This window comes from Neovison vison, chromosome 13 (assembly GCF_020171115.1).
Source record: "Neovison vison isolate M4711 chromosome 13, ASM_NN_V1, whole genome shotgun sequence".
Lineage (NCBI taxonomy): Eukaryota > Metazoa > Chordata > Mammalia > Carnivora > Mustelidae > Neogale > Neogale vison.
This window is the reverse complement of record NC_058103.1, coordinates 98,462,343-98,480,522: the sequence shown is the minus strand read 5'-3', so window position 1 is coordinate 98,480,522 and position 18,180 is coordinate 98,462,343. Positions and strand designations below refer to the sequence as shown.

Here is an 18,180-nt window from a genome sequence, read left to right as displayed (position 1 = left end):
TGGCGCGGCTGTGCAGATACTGGTCCCTTGCTGATACTGTGCTGTCTGCAGCAAGGAGAGCTGTGTTGAATGCAGAGGCCTTGACTTCCCGGTGACAAGGAGCCCCAAGGACATGGGGCTGCATGACTGCTAGGCCAAACACTGCGTAGAAGGGCGTGGACCCAGAAGCACTGGTGCGGGAGGGTAAGGACCAGACCCTCATCCTGTGGGCAGGAGTGGGACATCAGCTTGAGAAGGCAACTCGAAACTTCAGGAAGCTGAAGTCACAGCCCTGGGGTTAGGTTCCTGAGGGACTTCTCCCTCTGCCATCTGGGGAGCCGGGCAGCTGTGTCTGACCTCGGCCTGCGTCTGGCCACCTGACGCTTTATTCAACCATAGTCACTGTGAGGGTCCTGCTAGACAGGAGTCCGGGACCAGGCCGGGGTGGGGTGCACAGAAGGGGGTGGATGACCAGGTAACCCCCAAGCTAGTAACAGGAGAGAGAGAACACACACCTAGAGCTTAGAATGAGTAGCAGTAAGCAGCCCTTGGGACACCCTGGGAGAAATGGCAGTCCCCACGAGAGAGGTTGTCATTCAGGGCCACCACAGCCCAGCTCTGCGGCATCAGGCTCCCTGTTTCACAGAAGAGGAAGAGCCAGGGTGACAGAACTAGGACCCCCGCTGGGCACTCTGACCCCGCGCCCCTTTCTATTACAACACAGCGCCTTTCATAGAGGAGCTCTGTGATCTCATCTTGGGGCCGGAACACCGCTGGACCCATTCATTATTCCAAACCACCCTGATCAGAGGTCATCCACCAGAATCTTGAGCCCCTCCAGGGATGGGAAGTTCATCACCTCTAAAGGCAGCTTCCTTTCCCACCGCGGGCAGCATTAACTATTAAGAAAGTCTTCCCTTGTAGGGAGCTCAACTTTGTCTCAGTCTGTGCTGCTTGCCCTGAAAGGTTCAGAGAGTGAGAGTGTGTGGTGTCCCACCCTCACTAGAATGAGCTGGGGCAACCCACCAGGATCCAGGCTGTGCTTGGGAGCATGCGGTAAAAGACAAAGGGCCAGGTTCTAGGTCATCTCTTGGCTGCCACACTGCCTTCCCTTTGAGGTCTGGGCAGCGGCTCCATCCCAGCCTTGGCAGGGCCTCCTCCTCTGGCAGAAGAGGGAGGAGTGCTTTCTGTTGTCTGCCTGCACACGCAGCCAGCTGACCTCAGAGTGAAGTCAGCCCCTTGGGAACTGCGGGTAGAAAGGTCAGCCCTCCAGGGCCCTCGGTCACCCTGCTTGGGTCCACAGTGCGTGTCGGTGCCTGACCCGGCCTCCCAGGCCTTCCAGCCTTCTGTCCACCGCCCTCCAAGCACAGACCCTCAGCACACCCAGCCGGTCCCTCCCTGCCACCAATCAGACCAGGTGCGTGGGACTCGTTCTATCTGCCTTCTCCTCTCCATCCTTGCCCCAGCCAAAGCTGAGCGATGAATAACAGGGCCGTCTTTCACCTGGATCGAATCAAAGCCTTACACTTGACTCCTAAAGTTTACAGGCAACACAGGGATGACTTTGAAGCTGTCACAATGCAATATGGGACAGATCGCTGGGACGTTTTGTCACACAGCTGACTGTGTGTGCTCAGAAAGTCAATACCACTAAAAAAAAAAAAAAGAAGAAGAAAGAAAGAAAACAAAACAAAAAGATGATGGGAATGTTCTAGATTGAAAGGAGGCAAAAGAGAGATCACCGCCAAATGAAACCCATGGGAGCGCCCAGTGGCCCCTGTCCTGGCTGCTCATGAGAGGGAATGGATGTAAAAGGGAATTTGGAGCATTCTGTGTATGGGTTGGGTCTTCGACGGAATTGAGGACTTGTTAATTTTCTTAGACGTGGTAATTTGTAGGAATTTGTCCTCCTTTGTAGGAAATGCATGGCGACGTAATAGAGGGTAAGAGTCACGTGTGCAACCTCCTTTCAAATGATTCCACAAAAGGAAAAAAAAAAAAGACACGCACATGTGCATGCACACACACACACATACACACGGAGAAAGAGAGAAACATGGCAAAATATTAATGACAACCTAGGTGCTGGGTTTTTTTTTTTTTTTTTTTTTTTTACCATTCCCCCAACTATTTTTATGCATTGAAATCTTTCCTGATAAAATTAAAATAAAAATAAATATAAAATAAAATAAAAATAAAAATCTGGACCCTGGAGTCTGAAAGACCAGGTTCCAGTCGCCCCTGTGCTCGCTAACTATCTGAAGTTTGACTAGGTGTTTCCCACCCTGTACAAGGACAGCCGGAGCTCCCCCATGGACATCATGTGCAGCCCCGTGCTCTCGTGGTGCCTGGGACAGGCAAGCATTTGTGGGCTTCTGCCCCCAGGAAGCCTACCCTGATGCTCTTCTTCCCTGACCTCCCATCCCCACAGCATTTCCGTCCCGCAGTCTGTTTGCCACCAAGCGACTAATCACCATGAACGTGTCAGGTACAGGCTTTGTCTTCTCTGTATTTGAAAGCAGGATCTGTGCAGGAGCTTTCCCGGGCCCCCTGGACGGCCTGGGCCCATGGGAGCAGCAGTGGCATGGTGCATGGGACCTGCACCTACGTTATCTCATTTTGATTCTTCAAACAACCACATAATCAGAAATTAGGATCTCTTTCAGAAATGTAGCTTCTGATGCTCAGGGAGGCAAGGTGTCTTTTTTCCAAGGTTAGCAGGAGTCAGAGAGGGGAGGGGAAACCCAGGGTCCAGCACTCTGCCATGCTCTCTGTGTGGGCCTATGTGCAGTGAGGGTGCAGACCCAGTGATGAGGACCATGGTTGGCCACATGAAACCCGTGGGACCACCCCGCGTTCACCCTGTTGTGAACAACCATTTGGTCGACCAGGGCCCTTCTGAAGACCCAGCTGAGAGATCTAGCCCCAGCCTACTGGCCAGTAGGGAAAACCAGCAGTGGGCTTGCTGAGAACAAAGCCCTTGGAAAGACGCTCTCCATTTTCCCAGGAAGAAGGCTGGCCTTATTCTAGGGTCCCCTGGAGCCCAGCCCAAGGAGGCAGGCTCACTGGAAGAATGGGCCTGCTGAGTGCAGGTCCCAAGTCCTAGGGCTGGGCTCAGGGCAGCCCCCACCCCCCCACCTCCCTGCAGGATGCTGGGCTGTGAGGGGCACCAGTGGGTTATGTTCAAGGAGAATACAGGTGCCTCTACCAGGAGCCTTGACCACAAATGCTTCTTTGGGCACAAATGCCCTGGAGAATGGGGCAATGGGGAGATGGGATGGGGGGAGAAAGGGCAGAGAAGGGGGGCAGTGCAGAAAGTGGGGGAGGGAGTAGGGAAAGAGTGGAGGAGAGTTGGAGGAGGAAGAAGTAAAGTCAGATGGGAAAATAGATCCAGATATATCCAGCCGCTGCGGGCTCCACCCAGGGAAACATGGGTGTCACAGGAGGGCTCCCGAGAGTCCGTCAGGTCAGCTGGCCTCAGTGTCACCAGAACTCTGGAACAAGGCATGTCTCAGGAGGCCCGTGGGATGCCCCCAGCCATGGCAGACCCAGGCTGGGGGCCCTGAGGACCTGGGCGCAGGTCCCACCCCTGAACCTGCAGGGCTCTGGGGCATTCATAATAAGGGGGAGAAGGAGCCCAGCCCTTCCTCTCCTGCTTTCTATTCTGCTCTGTGAAGTGGGCATCCAGACGGGGCCAGGCCTGTGCCAGGCATATCACAGCATCTTGGCATTGACTCCTCCACCCTCTCGGAGGCAGTGGGGATTATTGGCCTCCTTTATGTAAGAGCAGACAGAGGTAACACAGAGAGGTTAAGGGTTTTTCCCAAGTCACAGATTGAGGCAGCAGCAAACATGGCACTGCATCTGGAGCTATGTGGCTCTAGTCTGGCTCTTGTTACCAGGGAAGGGTAACAGCCACCCAAGAGACCCTGCAGTGGAGTCCGCACTGGGAAGAGTGTGGGGCTGAGCCATTATCAACGGGCCTGGGTCAGCCCATCCCAGGTGCCAGGACAGGGGCTGTGCTTGGAGCAGAAAGAGAAACTGTTGTCCTGCTCACCAGATGTGAGCTAAGAAGTGGCTCCCCGAGCCTCTTGTGGTGGGGAGACTGAATCACACCGGCTGTTTCCCCACCGTGCGGTGGGGGGGGGTCCCAATGGGGAGGGGACGGAAGCCCAGCAGGTCTCCCACCCCTGCACCCCCCACCCCGCACCAGGGCATCTGGGACTCATGCAGGTTGCCCAGGAAGAGCAGACACCAGTCTGCAGTCCGGCTCAGAGGCCCTGGGGTCAGCATCTTCCATCACGATGCTGAGACTGTCTTTCGGGGAAGAGAGAGCCGCTGTGACACAGTGGAGACTAGTCCCTGAGGGAGAGGTGCTGGCTGTTCAGGGGCTTTGTTGAGCCATGCCCTGAAGGCTAACGGGCTGGGCAGGGAACAGGGGTGAAGACCTTCCAGGCCAGGGATGCACCAGCAAAGAACAGGAGATAGAATTTCTCTTTTTCTTTCACGGGAACTGTGGAATCTGGAATGTTCTACCTGGAAGGGACAGAGAAATTCTTAGCACTCCCCTATCAGATTGAATTTTTGCCAGGTCTCTGCTATATTTTTCATGCTATATTTTTGTAATTGATTCATTATTTTTTAACTTAGCCTTATTAGCAGTGATATCTGTGAAATTATGGATTTGGCACGCAAGTTATATTATTTCTAATGCAAATTAAAATAAACCCGTAACTACTAAAATTAAACACTTCATTTCTGCACCGTGTAAGGGGATCAAGAGTGAGCACCTGGGACCCCAGCCTGGGCATCGCTGATGTAATCCTGATTCGGAGTGGATGTCCTGAGCGAGCAAGTGAGGTCTTGCAGATAGCAGCGTCCATGGGGCTGTGGTCCGTATCCCACAGGACTTTGTCCTGAACAGTCCTGACAGACCTGGGCAGGGACCAGAGCAGGCAGATGGGAGTGGGTGGCCGTGTGGGCTGAGGTGGGGAGGGAGGAAGGAGTGATGAGCAGGGAAGGGCCCCCCCATCCCCGCAGGGTGCACAGTGACCCAGGCAGAGGAGAAGATGGAGGTACGGGACAACCCCCCACCCCCCAACCCTGGGGCCAGTGGGAAGAGGATTTGCCAGGCAGGTGAGAGACACTCCCTGGGAATCTCCTTATGGGAGCTGAACTCCTTCCTTCAGTGACAAGAGAACTTCGAAGCTGGGCTCCTGGCTTTGTTTAAATCAAATGCGAAGTTTTGTTTCCAGATTCCCAGAGTTGGTGTCCTGATTCTATGGTGGGGCTTCCTTTTGTTTTTCCTTCCCATGGAAATTTCCTGTAGGGAAATCCCCCTTGCCTGGATCTGTCCCCAGATGCAACTGGAGATAACAGGAGAGTTGGCAGGAAGGGGAAGTCATGGATCATGGCAAAGTTGGGCCAGCAGTATATTCATTTACAAAGGGCTCTTGAGGGGCACCTGGGTGGCTCAGCTGGTTAAGCGTCTGCCTTCAGCTCAGGTCATGATCCCAGAGTCCTGGGATCAAGCCCCACATCCGGCTCCCTGCTCAGCGGGAAGCCAGCTTCTCCCTCTGCCTCTGCTCTTCTACCTGCTTGTGCTCACTCTCATCCTCTCTCTCTTTCTCTCTCTCACATAAATAAATACTATTGAAAAAAACAAATAAACAAAAAACAAAAACAAAGGGCTCTTGAGCTCTAGCCATGTGCCAGGTCCTGGCTGGGTACTGGCAGTGGCCTGTCGCACTTGGAGGGACATCTACTGGGAGAACTCCTATTCGGGTTCTGTCTGTGAAGGTGACCATTTGTAGGGCTTCCCTCTAGGAGAATCCACCCCTCAGCGAAACTGGACTCCACCGTGGGCTGCCCACTCGTTCTTCCAGTCCCCTCCTTGTGCACATCTGTAATCTAGGATGCATGGCACAGGATACACATGCAGTAAGGGACAACTGGTTGCTTGGTTGGAATGGGTATTATTGATGGTGGGTAGAGAAGGGCTGGGCTCTCAGACTTCAATGTGTGTCTTTCTCGCTGGGTGTTTCCTGCAGGTGGGAGAAAAGCGGAATTAAAATCTAATTTCTGGGCCCATCCCCCAGATATTGGGTTCAGTAGGTCTGGACTGGGACCCAGGGAATCAGCATTTCTCACAAAGAATATGCGAGGCTCAGATGAGCCTTAGACCACACACTGAAAAATCTTGCTCCGAAGAATATTCTGGCATAGCAAAGAGTCTCAGATTTCCAGTTAGGACGCCTGTGTTCAGGGCTCTACTTATTAGCTGTGTGGCCTTGGACAAGTCACTTAACCTCTCTGTGCCTGATAATGAAAATGATGATTTCTGAGGGTGCATTTGTGGATTAGAGGCTTTTGAGAGAACAAGAGAAGGGGATGATAATGGGTGGTCATTTGTCTCTTTGCACATAAAGGGGGACATCTCCCCCGTCCTCACCATAAAGGGGGACATCTCCCCCCTTCCTCACCAACAGCAGTGTTCTTTGTCTTTGGGGCCACCAGCCTCCTCTATCTATACCTCCCATACAGAATTGAGTACAACCTTTGAGAGGCAGGAGGCAGCCCATACGTGTTGTTGGGGGGACAGTCTGCTCTGTCACATGCCATGTCCCTAGGAAGTGAAAGGACCTTACATCATTTCTGGAAGGTGGGATGGGAGTGTGCATCAAAGGCAGGAAATTCCTGTATGAGTGCCCGCATGCCAGTCTTTGCTCTTGTAGGACTTTAGTAAGAAAGGAAGTCCACTAGCACATGGCCAGGCACACAGAGGGCCCCGCATTCCTGGAAGCTTCTTCCCCCACCCCCCACCCCGTGCCCAACCCAGACTCTTCTGGAAGCAGTGACCTGCCTGACACTTGTCTCTCCTGGTCCCTCACAGATGTCCTGGCGTCCACAATACCGCAGCTCCAAGTTCCGGAATGTCTACGGGAAGGTGGCCAACCGGGAGCACTGCTTCGATGGTATCCCCATCACCAAAAATGTGCACGATAACCACTTCTGTGCCGTCAACGCCCGCTTCCTGGCCATTGTCACCGAGAGCGCGGGAGGGGGCTCCTTCCTGGTCATCCCTCTGGAGCAGGTAGGACCCGCAGCTCCCTAGCCCTGGCTGCTGTCCGGAGAAGGGAGAAACCTTCTTTGGTCACTCTTGCCTCCATTTCTCTCTGTGCCCTCCGTCCTTTTACTGTCTCATCATGTGTCCGGTGGCTGTGCCCTCCCCCGGGTTTTCCCAAGATTTGCCAGAAGACGAGCAGGCCAGGATCCAGGAGACCTGAGATCTGTTCCCAAAACGTCCCCAAAGATTGCACTTGAAAAGTCACTTCCCTTCGGATACTTGGGGCTCCCGTTAACACTAGGGATTGGAACATCTGATCTCCAGGTGATCTCCAAGACCAGGTCTTGCTCCACAATTTTGTGTCCTGGGTTGTCCTTTTCGGTGCGAAGCTGGAAGGGTTGAAGACCCAGCCGTAGGCACATGGGGGCATCTGCAGAAATGACACCCTCATTAAAAAACACTGTGAGCTCTCTCCACGGAGAGGCTAGAAATAATTCACCTTCCCTCTCATCCCCACTTCCTAGATAAAGGCATTCCCTCTTCGGTGGCTGCCTCTGTGAATATAGCAAATTAAATCTGCAAAGCCTAGATCATGAAATTTTGAAGCTCTGTGTTCAGGCAGTCCCTGGAGGCCCGTGGGAGGTCACACGCCTCAGGGAAAGTGCTCGCTGTCAGTCTCGCTTGTTTATGGCTGAGCTCTCCCTTCCCGGCCTGACTCATCTCCACTCCCACCCTCCGCCAAACCAAACCGCTCAGGGGAGGAGGAGGTACAAGCGGAAGGAAGCCTTCGTTCTCGAAACCTACCGTCAGCTGGTGGTGGAGGATGGATTTTTCCAGTCTCTCCTGCCCACAGGGGGGGAACACGGATTTGGGAATGCCTCAGGCCATAGCCTCCTTCCCACCAAAGGGGGCACAGCCGCAGTGACACTGAGAGGTGTGAGGACAGAACCCAATGGACAGAGAGGTCTGTCTGAGGAGCCATGGCCTCGGTGGCAGGGTTCCAGCTGGCTCTGCCACTTGCCGCCACTATGATCTCAGGCGAGTCACTTAACCTGTCTGCACCTGATCCTCCTGTAATGGTAAGATGAGGATGCTGAATCGTCCTCCGTCTACATGCACCATGTTGGCATGGAGTAGGACGATAGACATGGAAGTTCCTTGTGAACCACATGGGATGTTAAAGATGTTTGGGTATTTTCCTGGAAACACCTATTAGCTCTGCTCATGGACTTTGCCTACAGATGCCCACAGCAGCTCTAACACATTTGGAAGGATTCTGAAATATAGCTTGTCTCCCCTCTCAAACCAGATGGGCTCAGACACCTGTCTACCTTGGGGACTAACTAAGTTCCAACCCACGTCAGGTCCCCAGCCAAGTGTGGCTTGGTCCTTACAGGGGTTCAAGAACAGTGCCGGCACACACTCCACAGTGTGGCTTTCCAAGGTCAATAGGCAGTACCTCATGCTGTAACAATTAATTCCAGATGTGTTAAAGGTCTAACTATTAAAAGAAAAGAGAAAGAAGAAAAAAGGAGAGAAGAAAAGAAAAACAAAAGTTGCATGTATATTATAGGAAAAGAGAGGATTTTTTAAATCATGCAATGAGGAAAGTCTTTGTAAACAAGACAAGAATCCCAGAACTATAAAGGAAATGAGTAATAGATTACAACAATTTTTTTTAAAAAGTAAAGTTTCTATACTACTATATTATTACTATACTACTACTATACAACATATGTACTACTATACATGTAAGGCAACTTAAAAGCAAACCCCATAACTGATACAGACAAAAGACCCATGTTCAAAATAGCTAAGTATTCCAGAAAAATCTATTAGCAAAAGAACCCTGTAAAAAACAGATAAAGGAGGGGTGCCTGGGTGGCTCAGTGGGTTAAGCCTCTGCCTTCAGCTCAGATCATGATCTCGGGGTCCTGGATTGAGCCCCGCATCGGGCTCTCTGCTCGGCAGGGAGCTGGCTTCCCCCTCTCTCTCTGCCTGCCTCTCTGCCTACGTGTGATCTCTGTCTGTCAAATAAATTAAAAAAAAAAAAAAAAACAGGTAAAGGATATGAATAAACAGTTCACAGAAGATGAAAATAAGTCTTTTAGCCTACTAAAATAAGAAAAGATTTAAAAGACTAATTATCTTTGGTATTCCTGACTGTGTGAGAGAACAGGTGTCCAAATATGTTCTTGGCATATTTAAGGTATTTAAATTTGATGTATTTGATGTACATTTTATTTACATTGATGTATTTTATTTGATGTATTTACATCAAATTTATAGGTAACTTGGAAATAGCTATTAACATGTAAATTTACATGTCCACGGGCCTAGCAATTCCACTTCTAGGACTCTATCCAACAGAAATGTTCTCAAGGATACCCAAAATGTTTGTACCATTTTTCAGTACTCCATTTTTTTCCAATTTATTTTCTACAGAGATCAAATTTCTCTCTCAAGTTGCTTAAAAGTTTCTAAACTCTTCTCTTCGGTTTCTGTAATGTTACCAGAGAGTTTTATATTATCAGTAGTACTAGTCTAGAATGTGATCGGATTTTGTAAACACTTTAGGGACAGCAGGGAAAAGGGAATTTTTTATAGAGTGTGAGACTCTGCATAGAGAAAACAATGTATCCAAACTCATACATATAAAGCCAAGGCACACGGAGCCTTTCAACTTCATTTGTTCATATATTGTGACACATTGTGTTTGATTTGATTGCTAAGGAACAGGTAGTAATGGCTCATTCTACCAATTGGTTAATGTCAGTTTCTCTGAATCCAGTAGGTTTTCACTTTACATAAGTGCATGATGGTTTGTGCAGCCCTTTTATAATAATGAAAATTGGAAGCAACCTGCAGGTCTATCAATAAGGAAATGAGGAGAGCATTAGGGAACATCCAAATAAAGGGATACTAAGCAGTCATCAAAATTGGTGATGTACAACGGTTGTTCCCAAGTGCTCAGCTCAGAATCAGAAGTATTGAGGATGCCAAAGGGCTTTTACTTGGATAAGTTCTGTATCCATATTTGGCATGTTCAAAATAAAAAAGAAGGGATTTCAAAAATATCTATTTGTTAATTCATTTAAAATAACATTAGGGGTACTTGGGTGGCTCAGTCAGTTGAGCTTCCCACTCCTGATCTTGGCTCAGGTCATGATCTTGGGATTGGGGGATCTGGCCCCACTTTGGGCTTTGCACTTAACATGGAACCTGTTTGAGATTCTCTCCCTCTCCCTGTGGCCCTCCCACTGCTCTCCCTGTCTCTCAAATAAATAAATAAATAAATAATAACTTAAAAAAACTTTAATGAACCCATTTCATGTTCTCCCAAGAAACATTTTATGAAAAATAACTATTTTCCAAAACACAAAAGAATTAATGAGAAGAAAGGCCTTGCTTTACCCTTTTGCAAGTCTCTTTAAGTTAGTCTGGCTTAATAGAAGTTTTGCATGTTATATATGTGTATATTGGAAGAGTTACATGTTTACTTTTGCATTCGGCCTCTTTTAAAACAGGCACGTAGTCTCTGGAAACTTCACTCTATGCTCCTTAGAGAATGGCAGTGAAAAGGCAAATAACATCCCTGTATTATTAGAAAAATCGTTTCAACCCTATAGAATCCTTGAAAGTCTTAGGAATCCCCAGGGATCCCCAAACACACTTTGAGAACCACTGATACTGGGGAGCATTTCATGAGAGAAAATTTTATGACACACTGTTAAGTGAAACAAAAAGAAAAATATAATTAATCCCATCAGGAAATTTCTATTTGGGGCGCCTGGGTGGCTCAGTGGGTTACGTGTCAGACTCTTGGTTTCGGCTCAGGTCATGAGCTCTGGAGTCATGAGGTCGAGCCCTGTGCTGGGCTCTAAGCTCAGCTGGGAGTCGGCTTAAGATTCTTTTCCTCTGTCCCTCCCCTGCTCGTCTGTGCGTTCTCTCTAGTTCTCTCTCTCTCTCTCTCCCTCAAATAAGTAAATCTTTAAAAAAGAAAAAAAAGGAATTTCTATCTATCCATGTACCTATCCAGAAAAGACTTGTTGATATACACCTAAGGATAATAATGGTTATCTCTGAGTATTATTAGGATCAAGCAGGTTCTTTCATTTTCTTCTTTTTCCATAGCTATAGCTTCTCAGTTTTTTTTTTTTAGGTGAACCCTGGAGGTTTCATTTTTCAGAAAAAAACAATAAAAGCAATTTGTTGACGTAAAGATGGAGTCCCTGAGGTTTGAGAGGCTGTGGGGAGGAACTCAGTTCAGCCCTCCATTACGTTTGTTGCAAATGTTTTCTCGAAGAGTTACACATACTTAGGAGCTTGCTGGAGAAAAGGCTAACAAGACAGTAAGGGCGAAGGCTGGCAGTGGGTGGGTGGGTGAGACAACTCTTTGTTGTGGTGTTCACTTAGTTGGGGTGTCTGAGGCCAGTGGAGCAAGGTTCCACATCCACAGAGTGGCTCCTTAGGAATCAGAGCCAACACCCGCCGTCCCCTGCTGCCCCAGCCACGGCTGTCAGTGTCCCGCCCATGGTGGCCGCATGGAGCCTGCAGGCACAGCCCGGCTGGTCTGGGGGCGGGGCTTACCAACCAGAACAGTAACACCAAATTCAGAACCCTCCCATTATCGGTCAGCGGTAGAGATGAGCTGTTCCACGTTGGCCAGTTGTCTAGGAAGAAGTTTCTCTTATTTTAGTGTGCCAGGTTCTTTTCCCTCCGTTTGAGAGAAATCTTTCTACAAACCCATGTTTCTCAGTACAAACACCAAAAAGATTTTGGCCCTTTCTTAGCAGATCCTAATCCCTGCTTTGAGCGCTGGTTATGAACTGTGGACTCGGGGGACACACTTTGTCCCTACACTAAATGACTCTAGGCTGTTTTCCCCGAGCAACCGGAACCGTCTGCCGTTATTGTTCTTTTCCGAATGTTTTCCACCTGCTATCAGGTGTCCTTCCCGTTTCCCTTCCTGCTTCTCTGAGAGGTTCGGGCCAAATGAGAATAGCACTACCTGGGACCCCCAGATCCCTGCCCCGAGACCGAGCCTTCTGAAGGGGACTCCAGCTGCCCCTTTGCTCAGGTTCCCTCAAAGCTGGCTTTGCCTAAGATTTCAATATCTGTGACGGAAAAGTTTTCTCCAGGCCAGAAGGCCCGTCCGCAGCGACTCCCCACAACAGCCGTGCTGATGCTTTCTTTGCACAGTGCTCGAATCCAACCAAAAGCTGAGAGTCAGTCCTCTTGGGTGGCGGGGGGAGCCCTCCGCATTTCCCAGTTGGGGAAACTGAGGCTGGGGAGGCGGACGTCCCCTGGATCAGTGTGGGAGCTGGACCTGAGGCCAACTTCTTGCTTTCCGAAGCTACGGCTCTTTCTACCACCCCTGCCGCTGGTGAGCAGATCTGCTCTGGCTGGCCTGCCCGTCTCAAGACTTGCATTTGCCTTCCCTGGGGCTCTTGCTCGGGCTGCTGTGGGGAAGGCCCGAGCCTGTTGTTCCGCTAGTTAACATTCAGCCGCCAGCTCTCTCCTCTCTGGAGTGGAATGTTAAGCTGCAGATGGGGGAGCAATCATCACCCTGATTGCCTGGCACAGCTGGAGGAGCCTTATGAATATTCCAGAGACCAGGCATGGTGCCCAGAGGCCTGATTAACCACTTGGGCCTCCCCAGGTGCACCGCCCCTTTCCTGCCGCACGCACTCCGCCCGGGCTGCCTGCCGCCTCCAGATCTGGGTTGCGGGAAGGCCAGAGTCTGGAAGTGGGGTCTTGCCCGCCGAAGCTTTAGGCAGCTACCTGGTAGCCCCACTGGCACCTGGAGGAAGAGGGATGAGACCTGGCCTGGACATCAGGAGACTGGCTTGTCCCTGCGACCCAGCGGTTCTCAGTCCTGGCTGCGCGCTAGAATCAGCGGGACAGATTTTGAACTCTAATGTACGTGCTGCTTTTGAATCTCACCTCCAGTCCCATGATGAAGATGTAGAGTTGTTCTCCGCATTTTACAGATGAAGAAACAGAGGCTGTAAGAGTGAACAGCATACACGTGGCAGAATTTGAACTCCGGGCTCTCCCAGCAGCGGGCCTGCCCACGGAACATTAGACAGAGGCATGTCTGGAGATACGCCTTGTATTGTCACTACGGTTGTTTGAATGTCTCCAAGGACTTCCTTGGATGTAAATTCCACAGTACTTTATGATCTCCTCTGATATGCTAACACCATTCATCCATCCCTGCTGAAAGCCAGGAGAGTGGGTATTTCCTAAAGCCTGTGGGAAGCTTCCGCTCTAAAGGCCTGAAGCAGCAGTTTCAGTCGGCAGGAAGAGATAGGAAAGGTGTTTTGGAGCAGGAAACCAGACAAGATGGTGTCCTTCCTTCAGTCAGCGGGAATGGACTAAGGACCAGCTCCAGGCACTTCTACCCCCTTGTGCAAGCCCTATGGCCTCCCTCTCCCCCTCCTATTGCCCACTGAGTCTCCGTGACCTGGTGGCAAAACACTTTCCCCTTGGACTTGGGTCTGAGATGCTGCATTCTCTTCCCCCAACCCAATCAGGGCGGCCTCTCTTGCTTTTTGGCTTGTCTTCAGTGTTCAAGGTTGGGAGATCTAACTGGAGTTGGGCAGGTGCTCCCTGTTCTCCCCAGCCCTGCAAGGGTGGGTGGTAGAGTGGAATAGGAGCAAAACTCCACAAGGCATCTTGGTGAAGACAGCAGAGCCCTGGAGCAGGAGAGCATCACAGGAGGGGTCTAAGAGATCAGACTCTAGACGCCAACAGACCTTGCTTGAATCTCTGCCTTGCCACTAAGTTGCTGTGTGACCTTAGGTGAGTCACCTAAGGTAAACCTTCCCGTGCCTTAGTTTTCCCTTCTGCAAAATGATGGGGTTGGGCCACATGCTCTCTCCGGTTCAGTTTCGCTCTCGTGGTTTCTTCCCCTCTCACACCGTTTTGTTCAAATATGTCCTCACCAGCATGCTGCTAGGCACTGCACAGAATACAAGAATGACTCCTTCTCATCCCTCAAGGCCCACCTCAGACAAGGCCAGCTCCCCAAAGCTTCCCCTATCCCAGTGCCCATCCAGAGGCAGTCTGTGACTGTCGCTGCTAGGCTACTCCTTAAAGGTTTCATTGTGTCCTAAGTGGTTAGTGCATCCATCCATCCAACCATCCATCCATCCACCCACCCAACCATTCAACAGATGTTTATTGAGCACCTACTATGTCGCAGTCCCAGTTCCAAGACCAGGGATACAACAATAAACAAGACCAAGTGCAAACAAGACCAAAACCTCAGGAGTTTGCAGTTTAGGGAGTTGCTTTGATTGGCCTGAGAGCCCTGAGGGTAGGGAACATGTCTGAGTTGCGCCTGCACACAGTAGGTGCTCAGCAGGGGGGGCATTGGGCTGACCTGATGCCAGCTCCCCAGGTCCCCATGCCCCATCTCCCCAGCTGCAGTTTTCTCTTTGCTGGTCCTGGGATCCCCTCTCCTGCAGGCCCCAGGGACAGTGCAGTAACCTGTGGGGGGCTTCCCAGCCTCAAGCTGGGTGGAGGAGAGGCTATACCCTCCCCCTAGAGCCCTCAGAACATTATTGCCTGCCCAGCTGCTCTTATTCTGGAATCGACCCCAGAAGTTGGCAGGCCAGTTAGCTCCATGACTCACTGTACATTTGAGGCCTGATAATAAAAGAAGGACCAGAAATGAGTGCCCAGCTCAGCGCCGAAGACTGTAATAAGACCAGACTTTCTGCTCTGCCGAAGCCTTTACTTCCATTCCAGATTTCTGGAACACTCCCTCTCCATCGCTCCCTGCCTCAGCCCTGAGCTCCTCAAGCCTGCTGGCTCCCATGGAAAAGCCCCAAATCTCCAACCCTGCTCCCCTCTGCAGACAGGTCTCCCCCCTCTCTGGGGGGAATTCGGAATCTTTTCCACATCCATTTTTCAGATCTTTCCTCAATCGTTCTTTGTTCTTCAAGCTGCCTTCCGCTTGGTGCAATTTGCATCTCAAAGCCTGTGACAGCCGGAATGTACAGTAAGTGACTTTGGGAAAAGGGGGGGAGAACTGTGCTCCGAGGGAGAAGTCAGAACTTCGTTCCATTTGTCTGAGGGCCGAGATTGACAGCCTTGCTTTGTGTTTTTCCCTTTTTTGGAAGAATGGGTGCTTATTTTTGAGAAAAGTGAAGGCGCGCTTTTCAGCAGACATGGAAGTGTCGCTCCTTTATTTTAGTTCGTGGTTATGGGATGGAATCCTCTGGATTTGAGGTACAGGCGGCCAGGGAGGCAGCTAAACTGGTAGATATCCTGAGAGGTCAAAGAATCCATCCTCTGCCTTGGGTCAGGGCTTCTGCGGAGTTGTCTCCCCAGCTCCATTCCTAGCACAGCCTGTGAGGCCATGAACGTGGGCCTTGGGTCCAACCCCCCCCCATCCCCCCACCCCCACCCAGGCGCTAGCTTGCGGGCCAGACCAGTCAGCCAGATTGCTGGATCTGCTCTCTGCTTTCCTTCTCAGGCCTGGAGCCTCCCACATCTTTAGAAATCATGGCTCCCTCCCTTGACTGTGACCCCCTGGGTGTGCACCCTCTCTGTGCCTTGCTTTCTCCATTTGCGAAATCATAATCATTCTCATGGCTCCTGGGGCCGCGATGGTTAAACAGTACTCAGCACATGGCTGAGCACACGGTGTATGTCCAGGAAGTAGGAGCGTGGTGGGGACAAGGGTTTTGCAACCTCCCTCCTCTTCCATGGTCCGTCTGGGCCCAGAAATAGCCTGTGGGCTCCCCAGCCTGCATCCAACAAGGAGGAGGCTTATCTCTGGCCTTCTTAGAAGTCTGGCTGGCTACAGTCTCTGAGCGCTGTAGATAGGAAGGCACTCACAGCCCTGACACCTGTGCCCCAAAGGGTGTAGGGCTGGCAAGGCAGGGGCCCTCTGATGGTGCGGATGGGAATGCCTGCGGGAGGGGGAACTTGGGGAGGATTCTGGGCACACTTTGGTGACCGATCAGCCGTGAACTTTGTAGCCTGCTGCTTACCGAGAATCCACCTGTCTGCGAGGGTTAAATGAGATAAGGCGTGGAAAGGTACAACCAGGGCTCAGTAAATTGACCTAATGACTCTAATCCCCTTCTAGCTAACTTAGAGTTCTATCAGAACCGCTATCTTCCACTTCACATCACGGGGAGAAGAGGCACTGGGGGATGGGGATGGGCATTGGGATTGGGACAGGGGCTCTCTGGAGTCCAGCTGGCTCGGATCTGAGCTCAGGACAGCTGGGCAGGTGAGTTTGAGATTCTGTGCTCTGAGCCTGCCTGAGGCCTCAGAAGCCCCATAGCCCCTGCCACCCCCACCCCTGCCCACCTCCCCAGCGCCCCAGTTCCAGCCTCACTTTGAAAGGATGCCAGAGTTGGACCAGCCTCCAGTGATCACATGTTCTCGGCACCAAGCTGTACCCATGAGAAATCCTGGCCCCGAAGAGAAGCGACTTACTGAGGCTGCAGGGTGCCCCCAGACACCCTTGGCGCCCTTTCCCAGGGGTCCTTGCCAGGCCCCTTGTCCAATATCAGACCTACCGAGGTGGGGACAGTTGCTTCCCTTCACCAAGGGAATTTGCCTTTGATTAAGGTGAGGGTGAGATTTAAGAAGACCAAACATTGAGACCCAAAGGGAAGTGTGGCTAGTAGGAGAATTTCAACCTCTGAGATCAGCTCACCCAGGGCAACCATCCCCACACCCTGGAGAGAAGCGTGTCTGTTCTCTGAGGTCCGGGGCCGTGAGGCTGCAGCATCTGGAGTCCCTCTATGGGCTCCCGACACTTCAGGGAGCAAAAGTGATACAGGGTATAGGAGGGACAGGGTTGGGAGTGGAACAAAGGTGGCCTGGCTGGAAACAGGGCATATCCCTGAGGGCCAATAGGGTCCTGAGGCCTTGGGCAAGACCCTTCCTAACTGGTCCTTCCCATGGCAACTTCTAGAACAGTAAGTGTGTGTTTGCGGAGCCTGAGAAACTCCAAGCCCCCAAGTCCGATTTAGTCCTCGGGGAAGTTTTCTGTTTAGGATGGCCTTCCTAAAGTCCCTGTGCCCATCTCCATCCCAACGCTCTTAATGGGCCAGGTCACCTTAAGGTGCAGGGATAGGTCATTGCATTCAGCCTCTTAAAACACAAGATAGGGACACCTGGGTGACTTCAGCTCAGGTCATGATCTCAGGGACCTGAATTGAGCCCTGCATTGGGCTCCCTGCTCAGTGGGGAATCTACTTCTCCCTCTCCCTCAGCCCCTCCTCCCCCTCATTCTCTCTTTCTCAAATAAATAAAATCTTAGAAAAAAAAAAAATCCAAGAGATGGCTTTTTGGCATTGGCATCACATGGTGTTAGCCTGTCCTCCCCCCCACTTTCTATTCCCCTCAGCCAAGACCTTGATTTTAGTTGCTAAGCAACCCATGCCTAAGTTTCCAAGTGGGTCATCTGTCAGGTGAACACAGGAGGGGGCAGGTAGGGACGACTGTGCTTAGAACCCTGCATTTTATAGATGAGGCCCAGAGAGGGCTAGGGACTTGGTCAAGGCTGCACAGCTAGTTGGTGCCCCATGTGTCAGAGGATCAGCTGGGGCCACAAATCCTTCAGAATCTCATTTCCCTATGCCCCTCCCCCCACCAAGAGAAGCACCCAGGCAGCGGCAACACCTTAGGGACTTTCTGTGAGAAGCTTCCATCTACCCGGAAAGGGAGGCAGAGGCCCAGTGATGAGGGAGGAAGGCTCTGGGATCATGTCCTGGATTCCAAACCCAGCTCTTGCCATTCACTAGCCATGGGCTTTGGCTAATACCTCATAATCTGTGCCTCAGTTTCCTCAGTGTCAAAAGGGAAGAAATGCTAAGTCTCAACCCCAAGGCCATTGCAAGGATTCAGTGAGGTGTCACATAAAGCCTGAAAGGTCACGTGGTGTGGGGCATGCCATGGGCTTCCCACGCATGGTGCCAGCCCCCTACCCTCCAGCTTACCTCTGTCTCCAGTGAATTCAGCCACAATCTTTGTCTTCTGAGGTAACAGATATGACACAAAAGTTGTCAAACTTTGGTTTTTAACACTGGAACATTTTGTCCAAATAAAACAGGTTCTTTTTTTAAAGATTTATTTATTTATGTGTGAGAGAGAGAGTGGGA

General features: G+C 51.0%; 1 protein-coding gene across 2 annotated transcripts in view; it reads left to right on the top strand.

Moving 5' to 3' along the window:
- Positions 1 to 18,180, top strand: part of CORO2B (coronin 2B) — a 128,078-nt gene that overhangs the window by 59,940 nt on the left and 49,958 nt on the right. For both annotated transcript variants that reach the window (XM_044230457.1, XM_044230456.1), the window contains exon 2: positions 6,872 to 7,072. In XM_044230457.1, coding sequence (XP_044086392.1) covers positions 6,872 to 7,072 — 201 coding nt within the window. The remainder of the gene's footprint in view (positions 1 to 6,871; positions 7,073 to 18,180) is intronic.